Consider the following 19290-nt stretch of genomic DNA (forward strand, 5'->3'; position numbering starts at 1 on the left):
ATCAGGCTCTGATACCTCCAAGGGCCGAGGGTTCCAATGCTGACCCACCTGCAACCCCCTAGTAAGCTGAAGGTGGAGCAAGATAGGAGCACTAGATGACCAGCGGTAGGGTGAGAGGTGATAAACATGGCATGGCATCAGTGGGGTGGAGAACACAGACTTCAGGGACATTCAGGAAGCCCATGCAGGACGCCTGTCTGGGGTGGCTAAGATACAGGGGCTGTGAGAAGGTGGAACCTGCTTGGAGGTCTCCATCTAGCTGGAATAACCAGAGCGACATGGTCACCTTCTGCCAAAAACTATCTGAACAGAAGAGATTACACTGCTGGCCCCATGAACATGACTATACACAGCTCTTCCCCCATTTTCCTCAATCAGGAATTCCAAACCTGCCACAACACTCCCCCCAACTCTGATGGGGGAGTTGTCAGCTACTAACGGCTTCATACCAGGGGAAGGGACACACCCTCTGGCCCCGTATGCACACACAGCAGCCTTTACAGCCTGTTTCCCAACAAAAGATACCTTTTCTTAAACAATAGGGATCCTGAGAAAAGCCCGGGGAGCTCCTGTACAAAGGACAAGGAGTCCAAGCCTGGAGTGTTAGGACACTTTTTTAAATTGGGTGATGTGAGCTTTCAAAAAGACAATGACTTTCTACTGCCATTATTTCCCCGGCGCTGAGGCAGACTTCAGGGTTGGTGGGAATGGTGAAGGGGGCAACTGCCCACAGGGTGGATGGAAGAACCCAGACAGAGACACGTTTCGGCCGGTGGGGAAATGTCCACCTCCCCTGGTACCTTCACACTACATGGGAACAGTTCAGCAAGCAGCCCGGTTTTCAAGTGGGAGCCACCAAGAGTTAAACGTGTGTGGCGTTTGGGCTCAGAAGCAAAAACATCGCATAAACAACAGCTCTGCCCTCCTGTTTACGAGAAGTGGCCCCGTTCCTATCTGAGTCTGACCTCACTCTGCACCGTGTGGCTGCCGGAGCCCATCCCCTCTCGACTTGGCTCCCGTAAGTACCAACCCTTTCTGATGTAACTGGTCTGATGGGGGCAATGGTGGAGCAACATCTGAAAAGTTCCTCGGTGACTCTAAAAGTGCAGCTACTATTGAGAAACAGAAGCCTGATGATCTCTCTCCGTTGCTTAAATCCTGTCTTGGCTTCTCACTGAAGGAAGGATAAAGCCCAGGCCACCTCCTCCCACTGGCCTGACCCCAGATGGCTCTGGGACCTCAGTTCCCTCCCCCTTCTGGCCACACAGGCCTCAGGGTCCACCAGCCAAACTTGTGCCCCCCTCCAGCCTCACTGCCCCTTCAGCCTGGGCACTGTGCTCACAGATTTCTACCTGGCTATCTTCTTATCGTTATTCACATTTCAACTCAGACACCACCTCTTCAGGGACACCTCCCATAATTGACACAATTTCTTCTGCCACAGTCACTCCCTGTCCCAGGATCCAGCTTATCTTCTTCTTAGCACTCATCAGAGCCTAATTATCTTATCTCTGGGTTTTCCTGTTTACTGTCTATCTCCCCTTTGAGGGCAAAACTCTGTTGGCCTAAACTGGTACCTGGCAGCTAGCAGGTGCTCAATAAATAGCCAGTTGCCTATTGGAAAAGAAACAAATGGGGACAGCGAGATAACGCAGGATGCCTAATTACATACTTCTTACAATATTGACCAGTGGCCCACACACCCTGCGCTGCCTGCCTTTTCCCTTCTCCCTGATTCTATCTCTTCAGCTGTGTCAAGGACCATAGGGACCAGACAGGAAAGTGAGTGCAGTGCGCTGGGGAGACCCGGGAACTGCAGATCACACAACAGGCTAATGGGGGTGAGGGCTGCTTACATAAAGAATCATGCATCTAGAGTCCTCTGTGAGATATTCTACATTTATGCTGGTGACTAGTTAAGAGAAAAAAAGGCTTATATATCAAACAAGTAGGATGCTTAGGGAGTGGCTTCTACCGTGACTTTTGGGATCATCTGCAGAGCGTCTCCTCTTTGCGAGTGTAAACCTGCCCGCACTTAATCAATCCTTGTCGATGGAAGGAGGGCTGATTCTGTCAGCCCCAGCTAAAGTGGATTTTCAACTTTCAGGAAATGTATAATATGGTGTAATATAAGCATGATGTATAGTAAATTTATAATACGATACTGAACACACATATGAGGCTGACGTGAAATCCTTAAAGACATACTAACGTTCACTGTCTGCAATGTGCTCTGATATTTTCCATTCTATTTTATCCTACTTTATATTGTTTTAAATGCTGGTGTGATCCACTAAACTGATTGTCACCCCACTAATGGAGCATTTGCTACAGTCTGAAAAACTCTTAGCATGCTCTGGACAAGGGGTGATTCCAAATATCGGGACATTCCTTAGAATCTGAGGTTTTTAGCTTCCCTGTTTACAGGTTTAAGATATCTGCCAACATTTCTGGGGCGGTAGGAAAAGTCCCATTCAAGTTGTGCTTCTAATTTTCACATGGGATCAGAAAGATATTTTCATGAGTGTACATTATATAAATCTTAAATATGCCTAATGAACAAATTTTGGAATTCTAATTTAGAAATTACTTCCAATGTAGGTGAACTCATTCACTAAAAAAAACACTTATCCTAAGACTCTTTTTCTACCAAGTAATATTAAAAAAAAAACCCTAATATTTAGGTATTCTTCATAAACACCCAGAAAAATATACGAATATGTTTCTTAACCAGCTTTTGCATGATACTAAGTCTTAGTTAATGTAAAAAATCATATAAATATAGTTCCTGTGTGTAAATTCAAGAAACACACCTGCCCCCAGGTTTTAAAGTATATTACATTTTAAAGGTTTTAAAGACCTTACACTGAGTTGGAAGAAGGGTCCTGGCTGGCAGAAGAGCCCCCTGGGAGGCCACCCTGAATAAACGCGCCCGGGCACTGCTTATTCTTCTAATCTTCATGGGGTCCACTGGGGGTTTAGGAAAGGAAGGGCAGAAATCTTCCACTGGGTCAGGAGATGCTGGAGCTTTCGGTTTCTGGAAAGAGATTTTTTTAAATGATTGGCATGAGTTTCTGTCTTGAATGAGACTCACCACCCAGAGCTGACCCTGACACTTCCAGAGGAGTGCACGGCTTCCTGTAGGGCTCCTCCCCAGCCTCTGATGCTAGATCTCAGTGCATTAGGTATATGACACTTTTTCATTGTTGTTGTCAGTTATATCATATTAAATACTCTACTGTCCTGCTTGGTATATTTGGGGGAAAAAAAAAAAGGTTTACCCATGCCAGCAAACAAATTTGTACTAAGAGACTATAAAATATGGTATAGTATATTTAACCTACTTTGCAAATCTTTGTGTTAGATCTGATTCAGTTCAGAAAACACTTACTGGGCAACCAAGAACTATGTGGAATATAAATATGACCTTTATATATTTTGGACTACACAAAAGTAGTTTTTAATAATATAAAATTTTAAGAAATAATTTAGGCTAATAAATCACAAAAGAGCAAGTAGTAGTCTTGGACTTATGATATGTTTTATTTTCTACATCTTAAAAATTCTAAAGGTCCATATAGTAAAAGCTATGGTTTTTCCAGTAGTCATGTACAGATGTGAAAGTTGGACCATAAAGAAGGTTGAGAACCAAAGAATTGATGCTTTCGAATTGTGGTGCTGGAGAAGAGAAGTCCCTTGGACAGCAAGGAGCCCAAACCAGTCAATTCTAAAGGAAATCAACTCTGAATATTAATTGGCAGGACTGATGCTGAAGCTCCAGTACTTTAGCCACCTGACACAAAGAGCCAACTCAGTGGAAAACACTCTGCTGGGAAAGACTGAGGGCAGGAGGAGAAGGGGGCGGCGACAGAGGATGAGATGGTTGGATGGCATCACCGACTCAATGGACACGAGTTGGAGCAAACTCCAAGATAGTGAAGGACAGGAAAGCCTGGCATGCTGCAGTCCATGGGGTCACAAAAAGCCAAACACAACTGAGTGACTGAACAACAACAACCATTAGAAAAGGGACACCAGTGCCAAAATTCCAATTCCCTAAAGACTTAAACATACCTTCACCAATCACTATGCCACCCAGCGCACCTTTGGGTCTAACCTCCAGATGGCAGTGACCTCTGACCCAACCTGGGGCCACAGCCTCACAGAGGCCTGGACTCCCACTTTTAGTGTTGCCTGGTGGTCCCTCCTTCCTCCCACTCTATCCGGATTATCTATCTATGACAGAGCAATCTTATGGCAGCAAATGCTTCCAGCTCTCTAGTCAAAAATAATCAAGTTAAAGTTCCTGAAATCGCTTACATAATAAATAAAGTGACGCTCAATCCAACAGATTAATCAACAAATTCTTTTTAAAAGTCCAGTGTGAAGTTCAAGTCAGATAATTTGGAGAACGGGTGAGCTCATTTATCATATGACACATTATTTTCAAACACTGGTTTTCTCATATACATTAATAGGATACACATCTTTATCAGAGTTCTCTCAAGAAGTTGTTTATTTCAATAATGAAGACATTTTTCAAAAATTTTTTTACATCCTTCATTTGCAACTATAATCGGTTCATAAACCAGACCCCCCCAAAAAAATCAGTTTTATGACTATAGAGATACATTCTTCTAAACACAGTCAGAAAAAACAAATAATCAGCGTAATAGGCAGGGTGAGCCAATGACTGGGATCAAACCACTCACTATTGATGTGAACCTGGGCAGGCCATATACCTCCAGGAACTTGCCCATCTATCAGATGGAGTCAGTAAGCCCTCTTTGCAGGGACACTCAAGTATAGACAAGTCCTGTTACGGAGGCTTGAGAAATGTTAGCTCCCTCCCTATGTAAGCTGCTCACCCTTTATGTATTTACCATACTTGGTTCCAAGTTACTTTTAAGTCTCAAAAGCTAAGGCCCTAGACCCTGATGCAACCTTGCTGGAAAACAGATCCTGAATCCAGAGGGGTCTACTTTGAAGCAGACAACACTCACCTGTCTGTATAAATTATGTTATATTTAACAGTCCCTTTACTTTTTTTTGGAGAAGGAAACGGCAACCCACTCCAGTACTCTTGCCTGGAGAATCCCACGGACCGAGGAGCCTGGTAGGCTACAGTTCATGGGGTCTCAAAGAGTTGGACACAACTGAGCGACTTGACTTTCACGTCACTTTTTTAGTCTCCTTAATGTGCTTCAAATATTCATAAGAACGTGACTTAAGTCATGAAACTTATAGTAACAACAAAGCTAAGAGTATGATATAGGAAAATAAGTGCTTTACATGTAATTATGAAAGATGAAATACATAAGGATAATCTCAATACTGAATGTCGATTCAAGGTTTTCTTATCTCAAAATGTCTGTGCTCTGCAGGTGCCTTGAATCTGAAACAAAGATTGAGAAGTCTGTAAAACAGTAATGCAGATAAAGTAAATGGCTGATTTTACAGATTCTTTAACTATTAGAAATGTTTGGGGATACTAAATAAAAGATCTTATAAAACAGAAAATATGGTTTTGCAACGCAAATTTCTACCCAAAGAGAATAACCTAATTATATCTGGATGGCAAGATAAATCCCTTTAACTCCTCCTTGATAAAGGTATCATTTTCCTAGTGAAAAATTAGCCATTGTTTGTATAATAAAAATTAGTTCCATTTTACTACTGACCTTTACTAAATTATTCATCCCATTTAAACATATACCTCTCTGGACTACTTAAAATATAAAGTGATATGTGTGAAGCATTTTTAATTCTCCAAGGCAAAATGAAACAAGCCACCAGTTTCTATCACACCAGGTTCTACAAAATGTTCTTTCACCTTGTGGAGCAAAATGGCTGTTTTGAAGCACAACAGTAAAATTTTTTCTTGTAAAATTCACTTTATTTTAGAGTCCAGAGAATGCTGCAAGTGGGTTTAAATCTTCACTTAAAAACTCCACTTCCCTCAAGTTCTGTGCCAAGATACTAGCCAGTGGCAGGGGTACAACCAAAATACTGGGAAAGTCAGATTTTAAGATCTGTCCTGGATGAGAAAATTGCTAGAGTCCCTGAAGACCGAAAGACTATTATCATACAACAACACAATCAAAGAAGACAAAAATGTCTAGGACATTTAAGACATCTGTCTGGCTTTGACTCTCATCCAAGCATGGGGGCAAGGGAGCCTTAACCAAGTTCTGACCTAGCTCTTCCAGATTACCAGCTGGGAAGGTGAAGTCCCAGTCGACAAGAAGATTAGAAAAGGGGGTCCAAGATCTCCAACCTCAGAAAGTCACCATGATTTCATTTGTAAAGCCACGGCATCCGCACGCACACACCCCACCCACCCCCAATCCCTCTTGGAAGTCCCAAAGCAAGTACATATTAAAAACTCCCCCAAGGACACAGCCTTTGGAAGTGGCAATTGTAGGTGCATTTCTATTACTATGATTTTCTCCACAGGTCCTCTGGGCTCCTCTGTCACTCTCAGCATGTCACTCACTGCAGTAATGTCACCATTTGTTTCAGAAATAGTGAAAGAAAAAACATTGTTTGATATTCTCATTCTGCACTTTCTTACCCTGGATCTCCCCCAGCCCATAGGGACATATAGGCTCCTAAGTCACTTTCTCTTTAAAATATTCAGTTTTGTTCTACCTGTTAAATACTATAAAAGATACGAATGCTCCCCTGGTGGCTCAGATAGTAAAGAATCTGCCTGCAATATGGGAAACCTGGGTTCCATCCCTGGGTTGGGAAGATCCCCTAGAGGAGGGCATCGCTACCCACTCCAGTATTCTTGCCTGGAGAATCCCCATGGTCAGAGGAGCCTGGCGGGCTACAGTCCATGGGGTCGCAAAGAGTCAGATACGACTGAGTGACTAAGCACAGCACAAGATACAAAAATTGGCTGAAACTAATCTATGCTGTGAGAAGTCAGGACAAGTGGTACCCTGGGAAGGTGGTTTCTGGGATGCTGGAAACTACATGTTATTTCCTTTTCAGTGCTGCTTACCTAGTATGTTGACTTTGCATAAATTTATGAAGCTGCACTCTTATGATCTGTCTTTTCTATAGGTCAATAAAAAGTTTAATAAAAATGTGTATGCTCAGTTGCTAAGTCACGTCCAACTCTTTGCAATCCCATGACTGTAGCCCACCAGATTCCTCTGTCCATGCGATTTCCCAGGCAAGAATACTGGTGTGGGCTGGCATTTCCTTCTCCAGGGGATCTTCCTGATCCAGGGATCTAACTCACTTCTCCTGTATTGGCAGGTGGGTTCTTTACCACTGAGTCACCAGGGGAGCCCAACTTGGAGCTTAAATAACTAGGCTTTGTAAGTTTCATAAACATTAGGAGAATTCTGTTTTGACAATAGTGATGAAATAACTACCACAACAGCCCCACATCTCAGAACTGCTGTGAGAAAGGGGAGAGATGGTAAGAAAAGTTGTTTGCGGCTCACCTACACAGCAGGTCACCTACACAGCAGGTGTATTTAAATGCTCATGGCATACTGCAAACTGCAGTGTTTTCCCTTGACTTGACTTCCCTAGTGGCTCAGATGGTAAAAGTGTCTGCCTACAATGCGGGAGACCTGGGTTCAATCCCTGGGTCGGGAAGATCCCCTGGAGAAGGAAATGGCAACCCACTCCAGTACTCTTGCCTGGAAAATCTCATGGACGGAGGAGCTTGATAGGCTACAGTCCATGGGGTCACAAAGAATCGGACATGACTGAGTGACTTCACTTTCTTTCCCTTGACTTCTAGGATTACAGGTTCTGATGGGAACCCTGGTGAGTGAGCCAAACCCAGTATGCCCTGAGTGTAGACAGCCCACTCCTGCTAAAGGCTGTGGTGGGGGCTGAGGGGGCAGTAGCACAGGACAGATAGGAGGGGAGAAACAGAGAAGGATCAATGTACAAGTGTGAAGAGCTGAGAGGCTCTGTTAAATGCAGGAACGGGAATGGGCTGCTCTTCCCAGTTCCCTCTTCCCTGCCTGACTGCCGGTTGAGGAATTATTAAAAGGCAAGCCAGCCCAAGAACATGTCCCAGATCAAAAAAGGGCTGAAATTCAATTGCTGAGGTCTTAACAAATTCAGCAACTGCATCCTTAAGGGACTTAAGTAGGCACCACTCCACTCCCACCCTCCAGGGGTCACTACTCCCCTTCCCTTTCCCTGGGTTCCCATTGCTCCAGATCTCCTTCCTGCTTGTTAATTTAGTGGCTGCAGCACCAAAGAATTCTTTAAAAGGTGACGTGGAAAGGAGGAAAGAAAGTGGAAGGGGAGGTAACTATGAGGTCACTTTCAGAGTTTTTTTTGACTAGGAGCTCCAAAATTTATTGTTTGAAAGGAAATATGCCCAAGACCCTTACATAATTCAGTATAACAAAAAAAAAAATCAAACTAACAGAGTTACTCTTCGCCTGCTTTGACGTTGTACATATCACCCAACCATCCTACAGTAAAGGAATTTAATTGCAGTGACCTTAAACAGGGGCAGTGCCAACATTATCTCTGCTTAACAGGGACCAAGTGAACTCTAGAAACTGAGATTTGTAGGAAAGAGGAGGCCCAAATTGAGCAAGTCCTCCAAAATGACAGCAATATTAAAAACAAACCATAGGAGTCAAACGGCAGAACCGTAGAATGGAGAGCCACTTAACAACAAGTCAGACTGACCACTCAAGGGGCCCGCTTGCTGCAGCTGGTTCAAAAACAAGTGGTTTCCAAGGTTGTAGGTGCAAGAAGACATGTGTCAACAATGGTTGACAAAGTACTTATTGCACATTGGTTCATGCTTGCTAATTTGGTATCTTATTTTTTGGTCATCTGCAATATAAGAACAAATACAGTCTTCCTCACAGAGGCATTTTGATGAGTATTTGGGAATAAAAGGTGCATTTTGAAATAACTGGGATCATTTGGATATGGACTGTACATTAAATAACACTACTGAGTAATGTTAACTTTCCGAGCTTTGATGATAGCATTGTGGTTATGTGGGAGGCTGTCCCTATTCATATGAGATGCACACTTGAATTTTTGTGGATGAAGTCTTATAAGGACTGCAACTTCCTTTAAAATAGTTCACCAAAAATAAACATACATGCACACAAACATATTCACAGGCATGCACACACTTAAACCGTAATAAAAAATTGAGAGGCTGCTTGACTGACACACTAATGCTATGAAAGTCTAAGGAACTGGTATCACCAGGTACTGAAATATCTGCCTGAAAAAAGTGTGTCTGAAATAAGGAGAATTGGTTGAAAGTCTGGGTAACTCCTTCCCTCCCAGCTTCAGGCAGTCAGGCTACTGAACCCAGGAACAGATGGGAGGTTTGTTCTCCAGAGAGGGTAAAACAGTGTCTCTGGCTAACCAGGCACTGTCGAGGGTCAGGGTACTTAATGTAAACATAGATATTAATCGGATGTTTATGCACTGAATGCTAGGCATTTGTCCTTCTTCCTCTTGGCTTCTGGGAGTTGCGCTATGGTCAGGCCACTCAAGATGACTGTTCCCTACGTCCCCTGCCAGAATAGCAAATATTTTACCTGCACTCTACTCACAAGACAGACCTTCCTTCCAACTTGCTCCCTCCAAGTTGGTGACCTTTCTAATCTTTAGATCCGAATATCTCCACCTGATAGCTTATCAAACTGGAAGTGAGGGGCAGCCCCTCTGCTGGTTTCCCTGGTAACTAACAAGCCTGGGCTTTCCCAGATGGCCCTGGTGGTAAAGAACCTGCCCGCCAGTGCAGGAGATATAAGAGATGCGGGTTTGATCCCTTGATTGGGAGGATCCCTTGGAGGAGGGCATGGCAACCCACTTCCATATTCTTGCCTGGAGAATCCCACGGACAGAGGAACCTGGCGGGCTACAGTCCATGGGGTCACAAACAGTCGGAGACAACTGAAGCAACTTAGCACACGTGCAATGAGCCAGGGAAACTGCCCCCTGTAACTGATGTCTTTGTTGTTGACTCTGGGCTCTTTCTTTGGTATCAAAGCTGGGCAAGTACAGCCCAATAGTTAGCACTAAGGCTTTATCCTCCAAGAAAAACTTTAGAGAGAATTGACTAGCTCACAAGGAAAGCCCTAAACAGATATGCTGTTGAGGGTTTTATAAACAACACAGCCCAGTCAAACCCCGCTAAGTGTAGGTTTGGGTAGGTATCAGCTAGGGATTGACCAACCCGTTCCACATGCTTCTACTCTCAGATAAGAACAGCCAAACAAGCAGCATGAGCTATCAGAGGAGAATCTCTGACAAGAAAAAAGAAAGACCAAGACAAACATAAAACTGCAACAGAGACACCGAGGACAGACCACGTAAAGACACAGGGAGAAGATGGCCATCTAAGCCAAGGAGAAAAGCTGTGAGAGAACGCCAGCATTGCCACATTGATCTTGGACTTCTAATCTCCAAAACTGTGAGAAAATAAATTTCAGTTGTTGAAGACACATATATACACACCACAAAAGCAACAGAAGTTTTAAAGGAACAATTGAAAAACCAAAACTACCATTAATATCCCCTGGACTGCAAGGAGATCCAACCAGTCCATTCTAAAGGAGATCAGTCCTGGGTGTTCACTGGACTGATGCTAAAGCTGAAACTCCAATACTTTGGCCACCTCATGCGACGAGTTGACTCACTGGAAAAGACTCTGATGCTGGGAGGGATTGGGGGTGGGAGGAGAAGGGGACAACAGAGAATGAGATGGCTGGATGGCATCACCAACTCGATGGACATGAGTTTGAGTGAACTCCGGGAGTTGGTGATGGTCAGGGAGGCCTGGCGTGCTGTGATTCATGGGGTCGCAAAGAGTCGGACACGACTGAGCGACTGAACTGAACTGAACCATGAATATACTAAGAAAAGATGCTACTCTTGAGAGACCATTGGACTGCAAGGACTGCAATCAATCCTAAAGGAATCAACCCTGAATATTCATTGGAAGGACTGATGCTGATGCTAAAGTTCCAATACTTTGGCCACCTGATGCAAAGAGCTGACTCACTGGAAAAGACCCTGATACTGGGAAAGATTGAAGGCAGGAGGAGAAGGGGATGAGGATGAGATGGTTGGATGGCATCACTGACTCAATGGACATGAGTTTGCGCAAACTCCCAGAAATGGTGAAGGACAGGGAAGCCTGGCGTGCTGCAGTCCATGGGGTCACAAACAAGCAGACATGACTGAGTGACTGAACAACAATAAGATGCTACAACTATGAAATAAGAACAGAATACCATTACTAAGAAAAAGATGATTAGAGGGGGAAAAGCTTTTGGAAATTAAAAATACCATCCTAGAAATGAAAAGGACCCAACAAAAGGATTAGAAGACAAAGTCTCATTCAAAAAATGACAGGAAAAAGAAAAGAGAAAAATAGGAAAACTGAAGTGCAAGTCCAGGGGATCCTACACCTGGATAATAAATTCCAGAAAGGGCAACCAGAACAGACAAGAAGGGAAAACACATCAGAATAACTCAAGAACATTTCCCAGAGCTGAAGGCCACTAGATTTTACATTGGAAGTGTTCAGTAACAGGACATTTCAGAACACTGGGAACAAAAAGAAAAATCCTACAAACTTCCAAAGAGAAAAAGCAGCAACCAAGGTCTCAAATAATTTATCTCCCATATATCCTCTCTCAAGAAGCTGTTGGAGGGAGTACTCTGCTAAAATAAGAGTAAATCAGGAAAGAAGAGGACTTGGGATACAGGAAGTAGGAAAGCCAGTACTGGAAACAGGAGTGAGCCGTGTGCAAGATGCCACGACAAGTGTTCCAGGAAGGGATTGTGGAAAGTTCTCTAAGGAGATGAATGAAAAAATATCTCATGTGCTGAATATATGATGGAAATTTAGGCCTGAAGAATTTAGAACTGAAACAATAATAATATAATACTATTAAAGCAAGGCAACTATTAACACCAGGGAAAACAAAAAGTGGTACAGATAAGGAGAAAGTAATCATCACCAATCATTAGTTCAAGGCTCAGCTATAAACAGAATTTATACAATCACAGTCAGAGAAAAGGATTCTAACCAAAATTTTGCTGTATCTCTATAGTGAGCGGCAGCAGAGACAGAAACGGTGAATGTGCTGTGAGGAGGCACTGGAGGGAGACAAGAGTTAAATCTTCCTCTTTCCTACTGGGAAGTCATTAGATAATTCCTCAAGCTTACAAGTCAGAGAGCAGCCAGACACTGTGTTATTTAAAAATCTAGATGTAAATACCAAAAAAAAAAAAAAAAGTGCCAATAGAGTTTAAAAGGAAAGCCACTGGGGAGTGGAGAATGAAAAATAGGGGGACAGGAGATTGCTGGAGGGTGTTTTATTTTTTGACTCTATGTACATTCATCTATAATTTAGCTGTGTACATAACTATTGAAAATATAATACACATGCATAACTTTAAAAATATTGTGAAACATTCTGTTTGCCAGTTATCATATATTTCTAAGATTCCTCTTTGTTATCAAACTATGAGTGTGTACATGCTCAGCTGCTTCAGTTGTGTCTGACTCTTTGCAACCCTAAGAACTGTAGCCTGTCAGCTCCTCTGCCCATGGGATTCTCCAGGCAAGAATACTGGAGTGAGCTGCCATGCCCTCTTCCAGGGATCTTCCCGAACCAGCAATCAAACCTGCATCTCCTGAATTGCAGGCAGATTCTTTATCCACTGAGTTACCTGGGAAGCTCTATCAAACTATCGGTGGATAATAAAAGCATTTCATTAGGTACTAACGATTTTATTTGGAAAGACATAAAAGAATTTTATTTCATATTAAATTATTAATACATTTAGGTCTATGTGATCATTCTCTTAGAATATATATGCGGATTCCCAGTACTGTGGCCAATTCTATTTCACGACACCCATGGTAATATAAAGTACTCACAAACTCCAGTGGACTGAGACGTGTACCAGAGATGGGCCTGGAATCAGAGAACTCAAAACTGGATGCATGGACGCTAGCACAGGAGATGGAACAGAAACATAAGTTTGTGAATAATCATTTCTTTTATTTTTAGTATATACTAGTTAACTCTAACCCCACAACAAGTAAAAGCATTCAACACATAAGCCTTGAGGAAGACAGAATTTTTAAAAATCATAGTACTTTAAACATTTAATTAATAACTCTTCTTTTGCTTTTAGGAGGATTAAAAATAGTGGATAATTCAAAAATGGAATGTATATGGTGATTTTTTTTAAAGCTTTGTTCACATGACTTTATAAAGTTGGTATAACAACCATTATTAACCATTTGCAACCACAGCCAACTTCTTGGACCCAAGGTCCGGAATTATCGTTAGAAATCTTGGACAGATATAAGTGATGTAATTAGCAGAAGTCAAACTTAGGAAAGCAACTATCTAAACCTAGAATTAAGGGAAAATGTCATCTGGTGACATATACACATTTGAGTGTGCAGACAAGAGAAGAGCTAAATACCTGAAGGAGGATGGAGGTCTGTTTTCTGGTGTTCTTGAAGATGAAGGCCCAAATAGTTTTCTTTGGTCTTCCCGTGGTGTAAATGGTCTTTGGGTCCTAACAGTTCGTAAGGCATTTCGTGCTTCACTTATGATTTCTGCACTGGTCTTCTGCTTGGACAGTGAAGGTCGGTAAAATGGATCCAGCTTTTCTAACTTTTTATCATTTGAAGACAGCATCTTTCCTTTTAAAGTGCAATGTTCTTCAGGAAGACACCACACCCTGCATACACAGGGCACAAAATACCAACTATTTTCATCCAGTCATTTAGAAAGGATACACGCATTAAAAAAAAATCACAACTTTTAATTAAAAATCGACCAGGCAGTTATACTTTGAAGATCAGGATGGGAGAAGAGCTTTCAAAAAACAAAAAAATAGGCTGATGTGCACAGTGACGCCTTAGGGAATACATGCAACTCAGGGAATGACAAGCAGGAAGGAGTCACAGAGTGAAAGTTAAACCTGGAGAGAACTGAGTTGTGAAAAAGACGCCCTAGCAAGGGAGATGGAGGAGGAGATGGCAGCCCACTCCAGGGTTCTCGCCTGGAGAAGCCCAGGGACAGCAGAGCCTGGTCGCCTGCCGTCTATGGGGTCGCACAGAGTCGGACACGACTGAAGCGACTTAGCAGCAGCAGCAGCAGCCAGGGAACACCTTCTCAAGGTCTCCAATTGTTCCATAGATGGGAGATCCACAGGCAAGGTGGGAGGGGGGTTCTGTTAACTAAGTATATGGTTCTGCTTAACTGATGTTTCCCTTTCCTTCCCGCTGCCCTCCACACAAAATGCTAGTGTAAGATTAAAGTTAGTCACATGGCATCTCTTTCCAAACTATACCAGCTTTTATAAAGGTAGCTTGTAAACTCAGAGAAAGGTTCAGCCTTACACTTGACTATGATATATCTGAATGAGTTGATTTAAACTGCCTTCAGTTTGAGTTAATGTCCTACATGTTTAATAACAAAATATCAAATGATCTTTTCCCAAGACACCACCCTCAGTTAAAGAGGTACAGTCACGCACAAGGGCTGTGAGGATACACATCCCTCTTTTTAAATTTTTTAAAAATTGGGGTATAATTGCTTTACAATGCTGTATTAGTTTTTGCCGTACAACAGTGTGAATAGGCTATAAGTAAACATATATCTCCTTCTTGAGCCTCCCTCCCACCCCACCATCCATCCCTTGAGGTTACACATTCTTCTTAAATGCTTGTGTGCCCCACAGAGGCCTGGCTAACTTGGCAACACAACTTTGACAGCTTTACACTTTAAAATAATTGAGATTTTAAAAACTTAATTCTAATTAGTCCATGGTATTAAGTATTCATTCGTTTAAATAAAAGAAAAACCAATCTTCTGAAAATGTTGTATCTCTAGGGAGACTGAAGTCTGTAAAATTATTCATATATTTCGGTTGCCTAATTTTAGAATAACTTCTTCAAAACAAAAAAAGGTTTTGTGAAATATATCCAAGGAAACTGAAAACAATCCATTTCTGTAAGTAGAATCAACAGGTGATTCCTTAGACAACCAAAGAGGATTTACTATATTATGATTCTGTACATCAAGGTGTTACTTAACAACAGGCAACAAGAACATTTGTTTAGTTCTATCCACTCTAAGAGTTTTTGAAGAAAAGAATATAATGATAATTCCAAACAATATGCCATTCTTTTCACAGGGAAAAGACAGAGGGTGAAGTAAAAACAGTAAAAAAAATTACTAGATAAGCAATACCATTCTGGAAATTTTCGATATAGGCATTTGAATGTAAGCAAGGTCTCCAGAATTATGTACTTTAGAACAACTAACAAAAACTAGCAGGCCTGGTACATTTATTTCTAATATGATACGATAGACTCTTTACTAAAAAATATTCAATGTTAATTAAATATATATATAATACCAGAGGGAACAATGTACGTAACAGGTTTTTGTCTGTAAATTTTTACCATCAATTCTAACTCAACTTTCTCCCTTTTCCTCTCCTCTGTAACCCTCACTTCAGCAGTTACAGTGTGAGAAACCCTTTCAATAATGTAGTATCTGCATAGTTAATCTATTATATCAATATTAATATAGTATTAACCAAATCAAACATGGAAATGTTCGATAGTGCAAGTGAACTGAGTTAGAAGTGGGTTTGAGGGGGTATTTTCTTTATAATTATTAAATTACAAATTCTTATTAGAAATGGTTTTTGCCAATTTAAAAAACGATCAGTATGTCTATTACAGTAAAGCATGCTTGAGCCATAACACAGTAGTATTACAGAAATTTTAACTTTACAAAAATTCTCCTGACAACTGGAACAAATCCGTTCAGCTGTTTCCTCCATTTGGATCTCTGGGAATACAGACAGGAATAAACACTGTCTTCACTCTCAGGCAAGGACCACTAATTCCAGTTCAACATGTACTTTAATACCAAGCAGTGAACTAAGTACTCTCAAGTACATCATCTCATTTAACTCTGTGAGATGGATAAAATCTTAAGCAATTTGCACGCATGCACACATGTTCCCAGAGCTGAAGATATTCAAACTATTACCCACTAGATGGGGTGGTGGAAGGTGGGACACTCAGAGGCCTCACGGCTGCAGCTATTTACACACCGATACAGAAACATGCATGTGTCTTCACCAGAACAGACTTCACACCAGAACAGACTTCTCAGTGTGAACCAGCTGAGTTATCAGCCCTGCTTATGCCCACATACATGATACAAGGTATAAACTGATGGGGGCAAAAATAAAGAAACTACCATGTGATTAGGAAAGAGAGAGATTTCTGATTGGGAGGTGTCAGGTAGACTTCCTGGAGGAGACGATGTTTGAGCTGGGTTCTGGAAAATGGTCTGAATTTGAGCAAATAACAATGGCTGACACTGAAGCTGGAGTAAAGAAGGAGTTTCCAGCCAAGTCAACAAGTGAGCCAAGGCAGAGTATCAAGGAATCACCGGGTGTGTGCTGGATAAGGAGGGGCCCTGGAAATAAAGATTGGAGTTGAAGCAGGGAGAGAACTGAATGGCAGGTCAAGAAAGTAAATAAAAGCTGATAAGCAAATTAAAAGAGGTTGTGGCATGAAATGAAGGCAGGGATGGGCAGGATGGAAAAAACTAGAAGGGACAAAATCAGGCAGTTTTTATATAATCCAGCTATGTCCTAGAGGTCCTCAAGAAAGCTTTCCTGGACAAGCCTCTCCCACCTTCCCAGGCTCAGTGAGGAGTCCCTCCTGCATGCTCCACAAGGTCCCCTGTGGTCTCTGTCAGTACCCCTCCTCCCTCACTGGGTTAGAACTGCCTGTGCACCCGGTGTTGCCCCACCAGACTCTGAGCCTGTTCTTCATGAGAAGCACAGCTTAAAGTTGGCATTTGCGTAATCATTGGACTCCAAATACAGACCCTAGCTAGAAAACACCCAGATGAAGGTTACATGGCTTCTGAACGGGAGGCATTTGTTATAGTGGATTAAGAAAACATATGGGGCTTTATTTCAAGTGGCATCTGATTCTTGATGCTATATGGCAATAGGAGATCAAACTTAACCCCTTTTTGCTTTCTTGCTTTCACTGTGAGTTGCCCAGCATGGAGTAAGACTTGATAAACGTCATGATTAGTGGATGGGGTATTAAAAGCCTGAAGTATAGGAGTAAAGGTGAAACAGAGGTAAGAAGAGAGATGAGAACAAGTAAGTGGCACCAAGAACATGAGAACCAGGATCTGGCATCTGAGAGGACAGGAAGGGGACAGGGATGACACTGGGTATGCAAACCTTGGGAGGGCAAGGTGACCTTTCAAAAGAAAACAGAAGGAGATGCAGACTACAAAGGGAAAGTAGCAGCTGAGTTCTGTCCTGCATCACTGTCTTGAGTTTATGATGTCCACAGAAACTCCAGGGGATGAACACCACCAGCAGAAGGAAATTTGAAACTGGAGACCTTTTCAAACAAAATATTTCTTATTGGTTAGGGGAAAGGTTGTAAGTCATCATTTATAAGTTTATACCTAATTATAAACATCTGTCTTTACCTCTGCTGTTAACAGCCATCTGAAACAGAGCCTTCTTGCTAAATGCAACACTGCACTATCAGGATGTTTGCAATAGGAGAAAGACTTGTCATCTCCATAGTCTTTTTTTCCTGCAAATCAATACTCAAGACCTTTACCATGATTTTGAATGCCTTTTGTGATAATAAGAGCATCCAAACAAGCAGTGGTCAAATGCTTAGATGCTGGAGTAAAGTTCAAATACTCTTAACAATTTGCAGCTGTGTAACCTTGGGCAGGGTTTCTAACATCTCTAAGCCTCAGTTTCCTCATCTATAAAAAGCATGCTGTAAAGAGTAACTGCCTCATAGAACTGTTTTGAAAATTAAATGATGTAATTAACATAAAGTGGGTTAGCAATGGTGACTGGCCCTTAAAAAATGTTAACTACTGTCCCAATGCTATGTGATAAAAGATACAACAATTAATTTTCTCATGAATGAAAAGTCGCATTTCAAAAAAGAAACTGCAAAAGAAAGGAAATGCCATTTATTCAGTGTTTTTTAAATATATTTTATAAGTTTAAAATTTTAAACTAGGGTATTCTGCTTTGTGAAAAAAGGATCTCAAGTATTTTATTGACTATCAGCTGTGTCAAAAAAAATCAGAATTTTATAAATCCACAAAATAGGATATAAATAAGGTGTGGTACTTGCTTTTCTACCACGTAAAATAATTCTAAATCAGGATGAGAAGGAAGGTCTGCTGTGATACTAGTAGGAATGGATGATAAAAGATATTATATGTAATACGATATATTTTAACGTATGTTGTTACACATACGCTTATTTAAGACATCTGTTGCCTAACGGAGCCCAGGTACAATTTGTGTGACTTTGGCTGGGTCACTGTCTGCCTAAACAAAGTCCCCTTGTCTATCACTCTCTCATTCAATAAATACTATTGAGTTTCAACTAAGCACCACGCGCTTGGCTAAACTTCAGCGTCGTAGAAATAAAGACATCCGCGACCCGACCCCGAGAGCAAGCACAGTTCACTCTCACCACCTCTCCCCGATCCAGGGACAGAAAGGCGACGACAGAAGAAGGGGTCCCCGGTGAACCTGCAGGGGAAGCCTCACGTCCCGCGCGGTCAGCGGCTCCCCGACTTCTGGCAATGCCCCCTCCGCCACCGGTCCTGGCCAGAGCAAGGCGCCGCAGCATCTTCACCCTGCCCGCCTGTCGGCCTGCCGGTCGGCTCCTCCCGGCCGGCCGGCCTGCGTCTCCATGGTAACCGTACACAAACTACTTACCCGGGCGGCCCGGCCGCCTCCCTGCAGAGCCAGGTAGCTGCCGGACAGGCAGAGTGGACCAGAGACTGAGCTGGGAATGGGCGCAGGGAAGGGGGCTTCCGGCCAGACCCAAAGTACCTTGTGGTTAGCGCTGGAGACAAGTTGAACAGCTACGGAGATTCCGCTCATCCTCCAGTTTTTCCGCAGGCAGCAGCCTCGGCCGCGAAGGAGAGCAGGCGGAGCTCAGCGGGGTGGGGCCGGGTGAGGACGGACTGACAGCTCCCCTGGCGCCGCTCGGCCACTGGGCCTGCGCAGACCGCCCGGCGCGTGCGCAGAAACGCTGAGGCGTGGGCGCCGCGGGCGGAGGCGTGGGAGGGGCGTGGGCGAGGGCGGGCGGCGGGGAGAGAGCGGGTCAGGTGCGGCCGGAAAGGACGAGGGGCACCGCGCGGAAGAGCCGCGGTGAGACCGCATCTGCTTTTAAATGAGCAATTGACGGAA

General features: G+C 42.8%; 1 protein-coding gene across 5 annotated transcripts in view; it reads right to left on the reverse strand.

Moving 5' to 3' along the window:
- The window catches only part of ARMC2 (armadillo repeat containing 2), a 121520-nt gene extending 102435 nt beyond the window's left edge, over nucleotides 1-19085 (reverse strand). For 2 of the 5 annotated variants that reach the window (XM_055433532.2, XM_088840642.1), the window contains exons 1-4: nucleotides 18931-19085; nucleotides 13474-13734; nucleotides 12917-12989; nucleotides 2866-3037 (exon numbers count right to left, since the gene is read on the reverse strand). In XM_055433532.2, the coding sequence (XP_055289507.1) occupies nucleotides 2866-3037; nucleotides 12917-12989; nucleotides 13474-13691 (463 nt within the window). In that variant the 5' untranslated portion in view covers nucleotides 13692-13734; nucleotides 18931-19085. The other 3 variants (XM_088840643.1, XM_055433533.2, XM_088840644.1) reach the window with 3 other exon arrangements.
- Nucleotides 19086-19290: the final 205 nt, after the last annotated feature.

This window comes from Moschus berezovskii, chromosome 10, assembly GCF_049115385.1.
Source record: "Moschus berezovskii isolate FMDL1 chromosome 10, NW_MosBer_1.0, whole genome shotgun sequence".
Lineage (NCBI taxonomy): Eukaryota > Metazoa > Chordata > Mammalia > Artiodactyla > Moschidae > Moschus > Moschus berezovskii.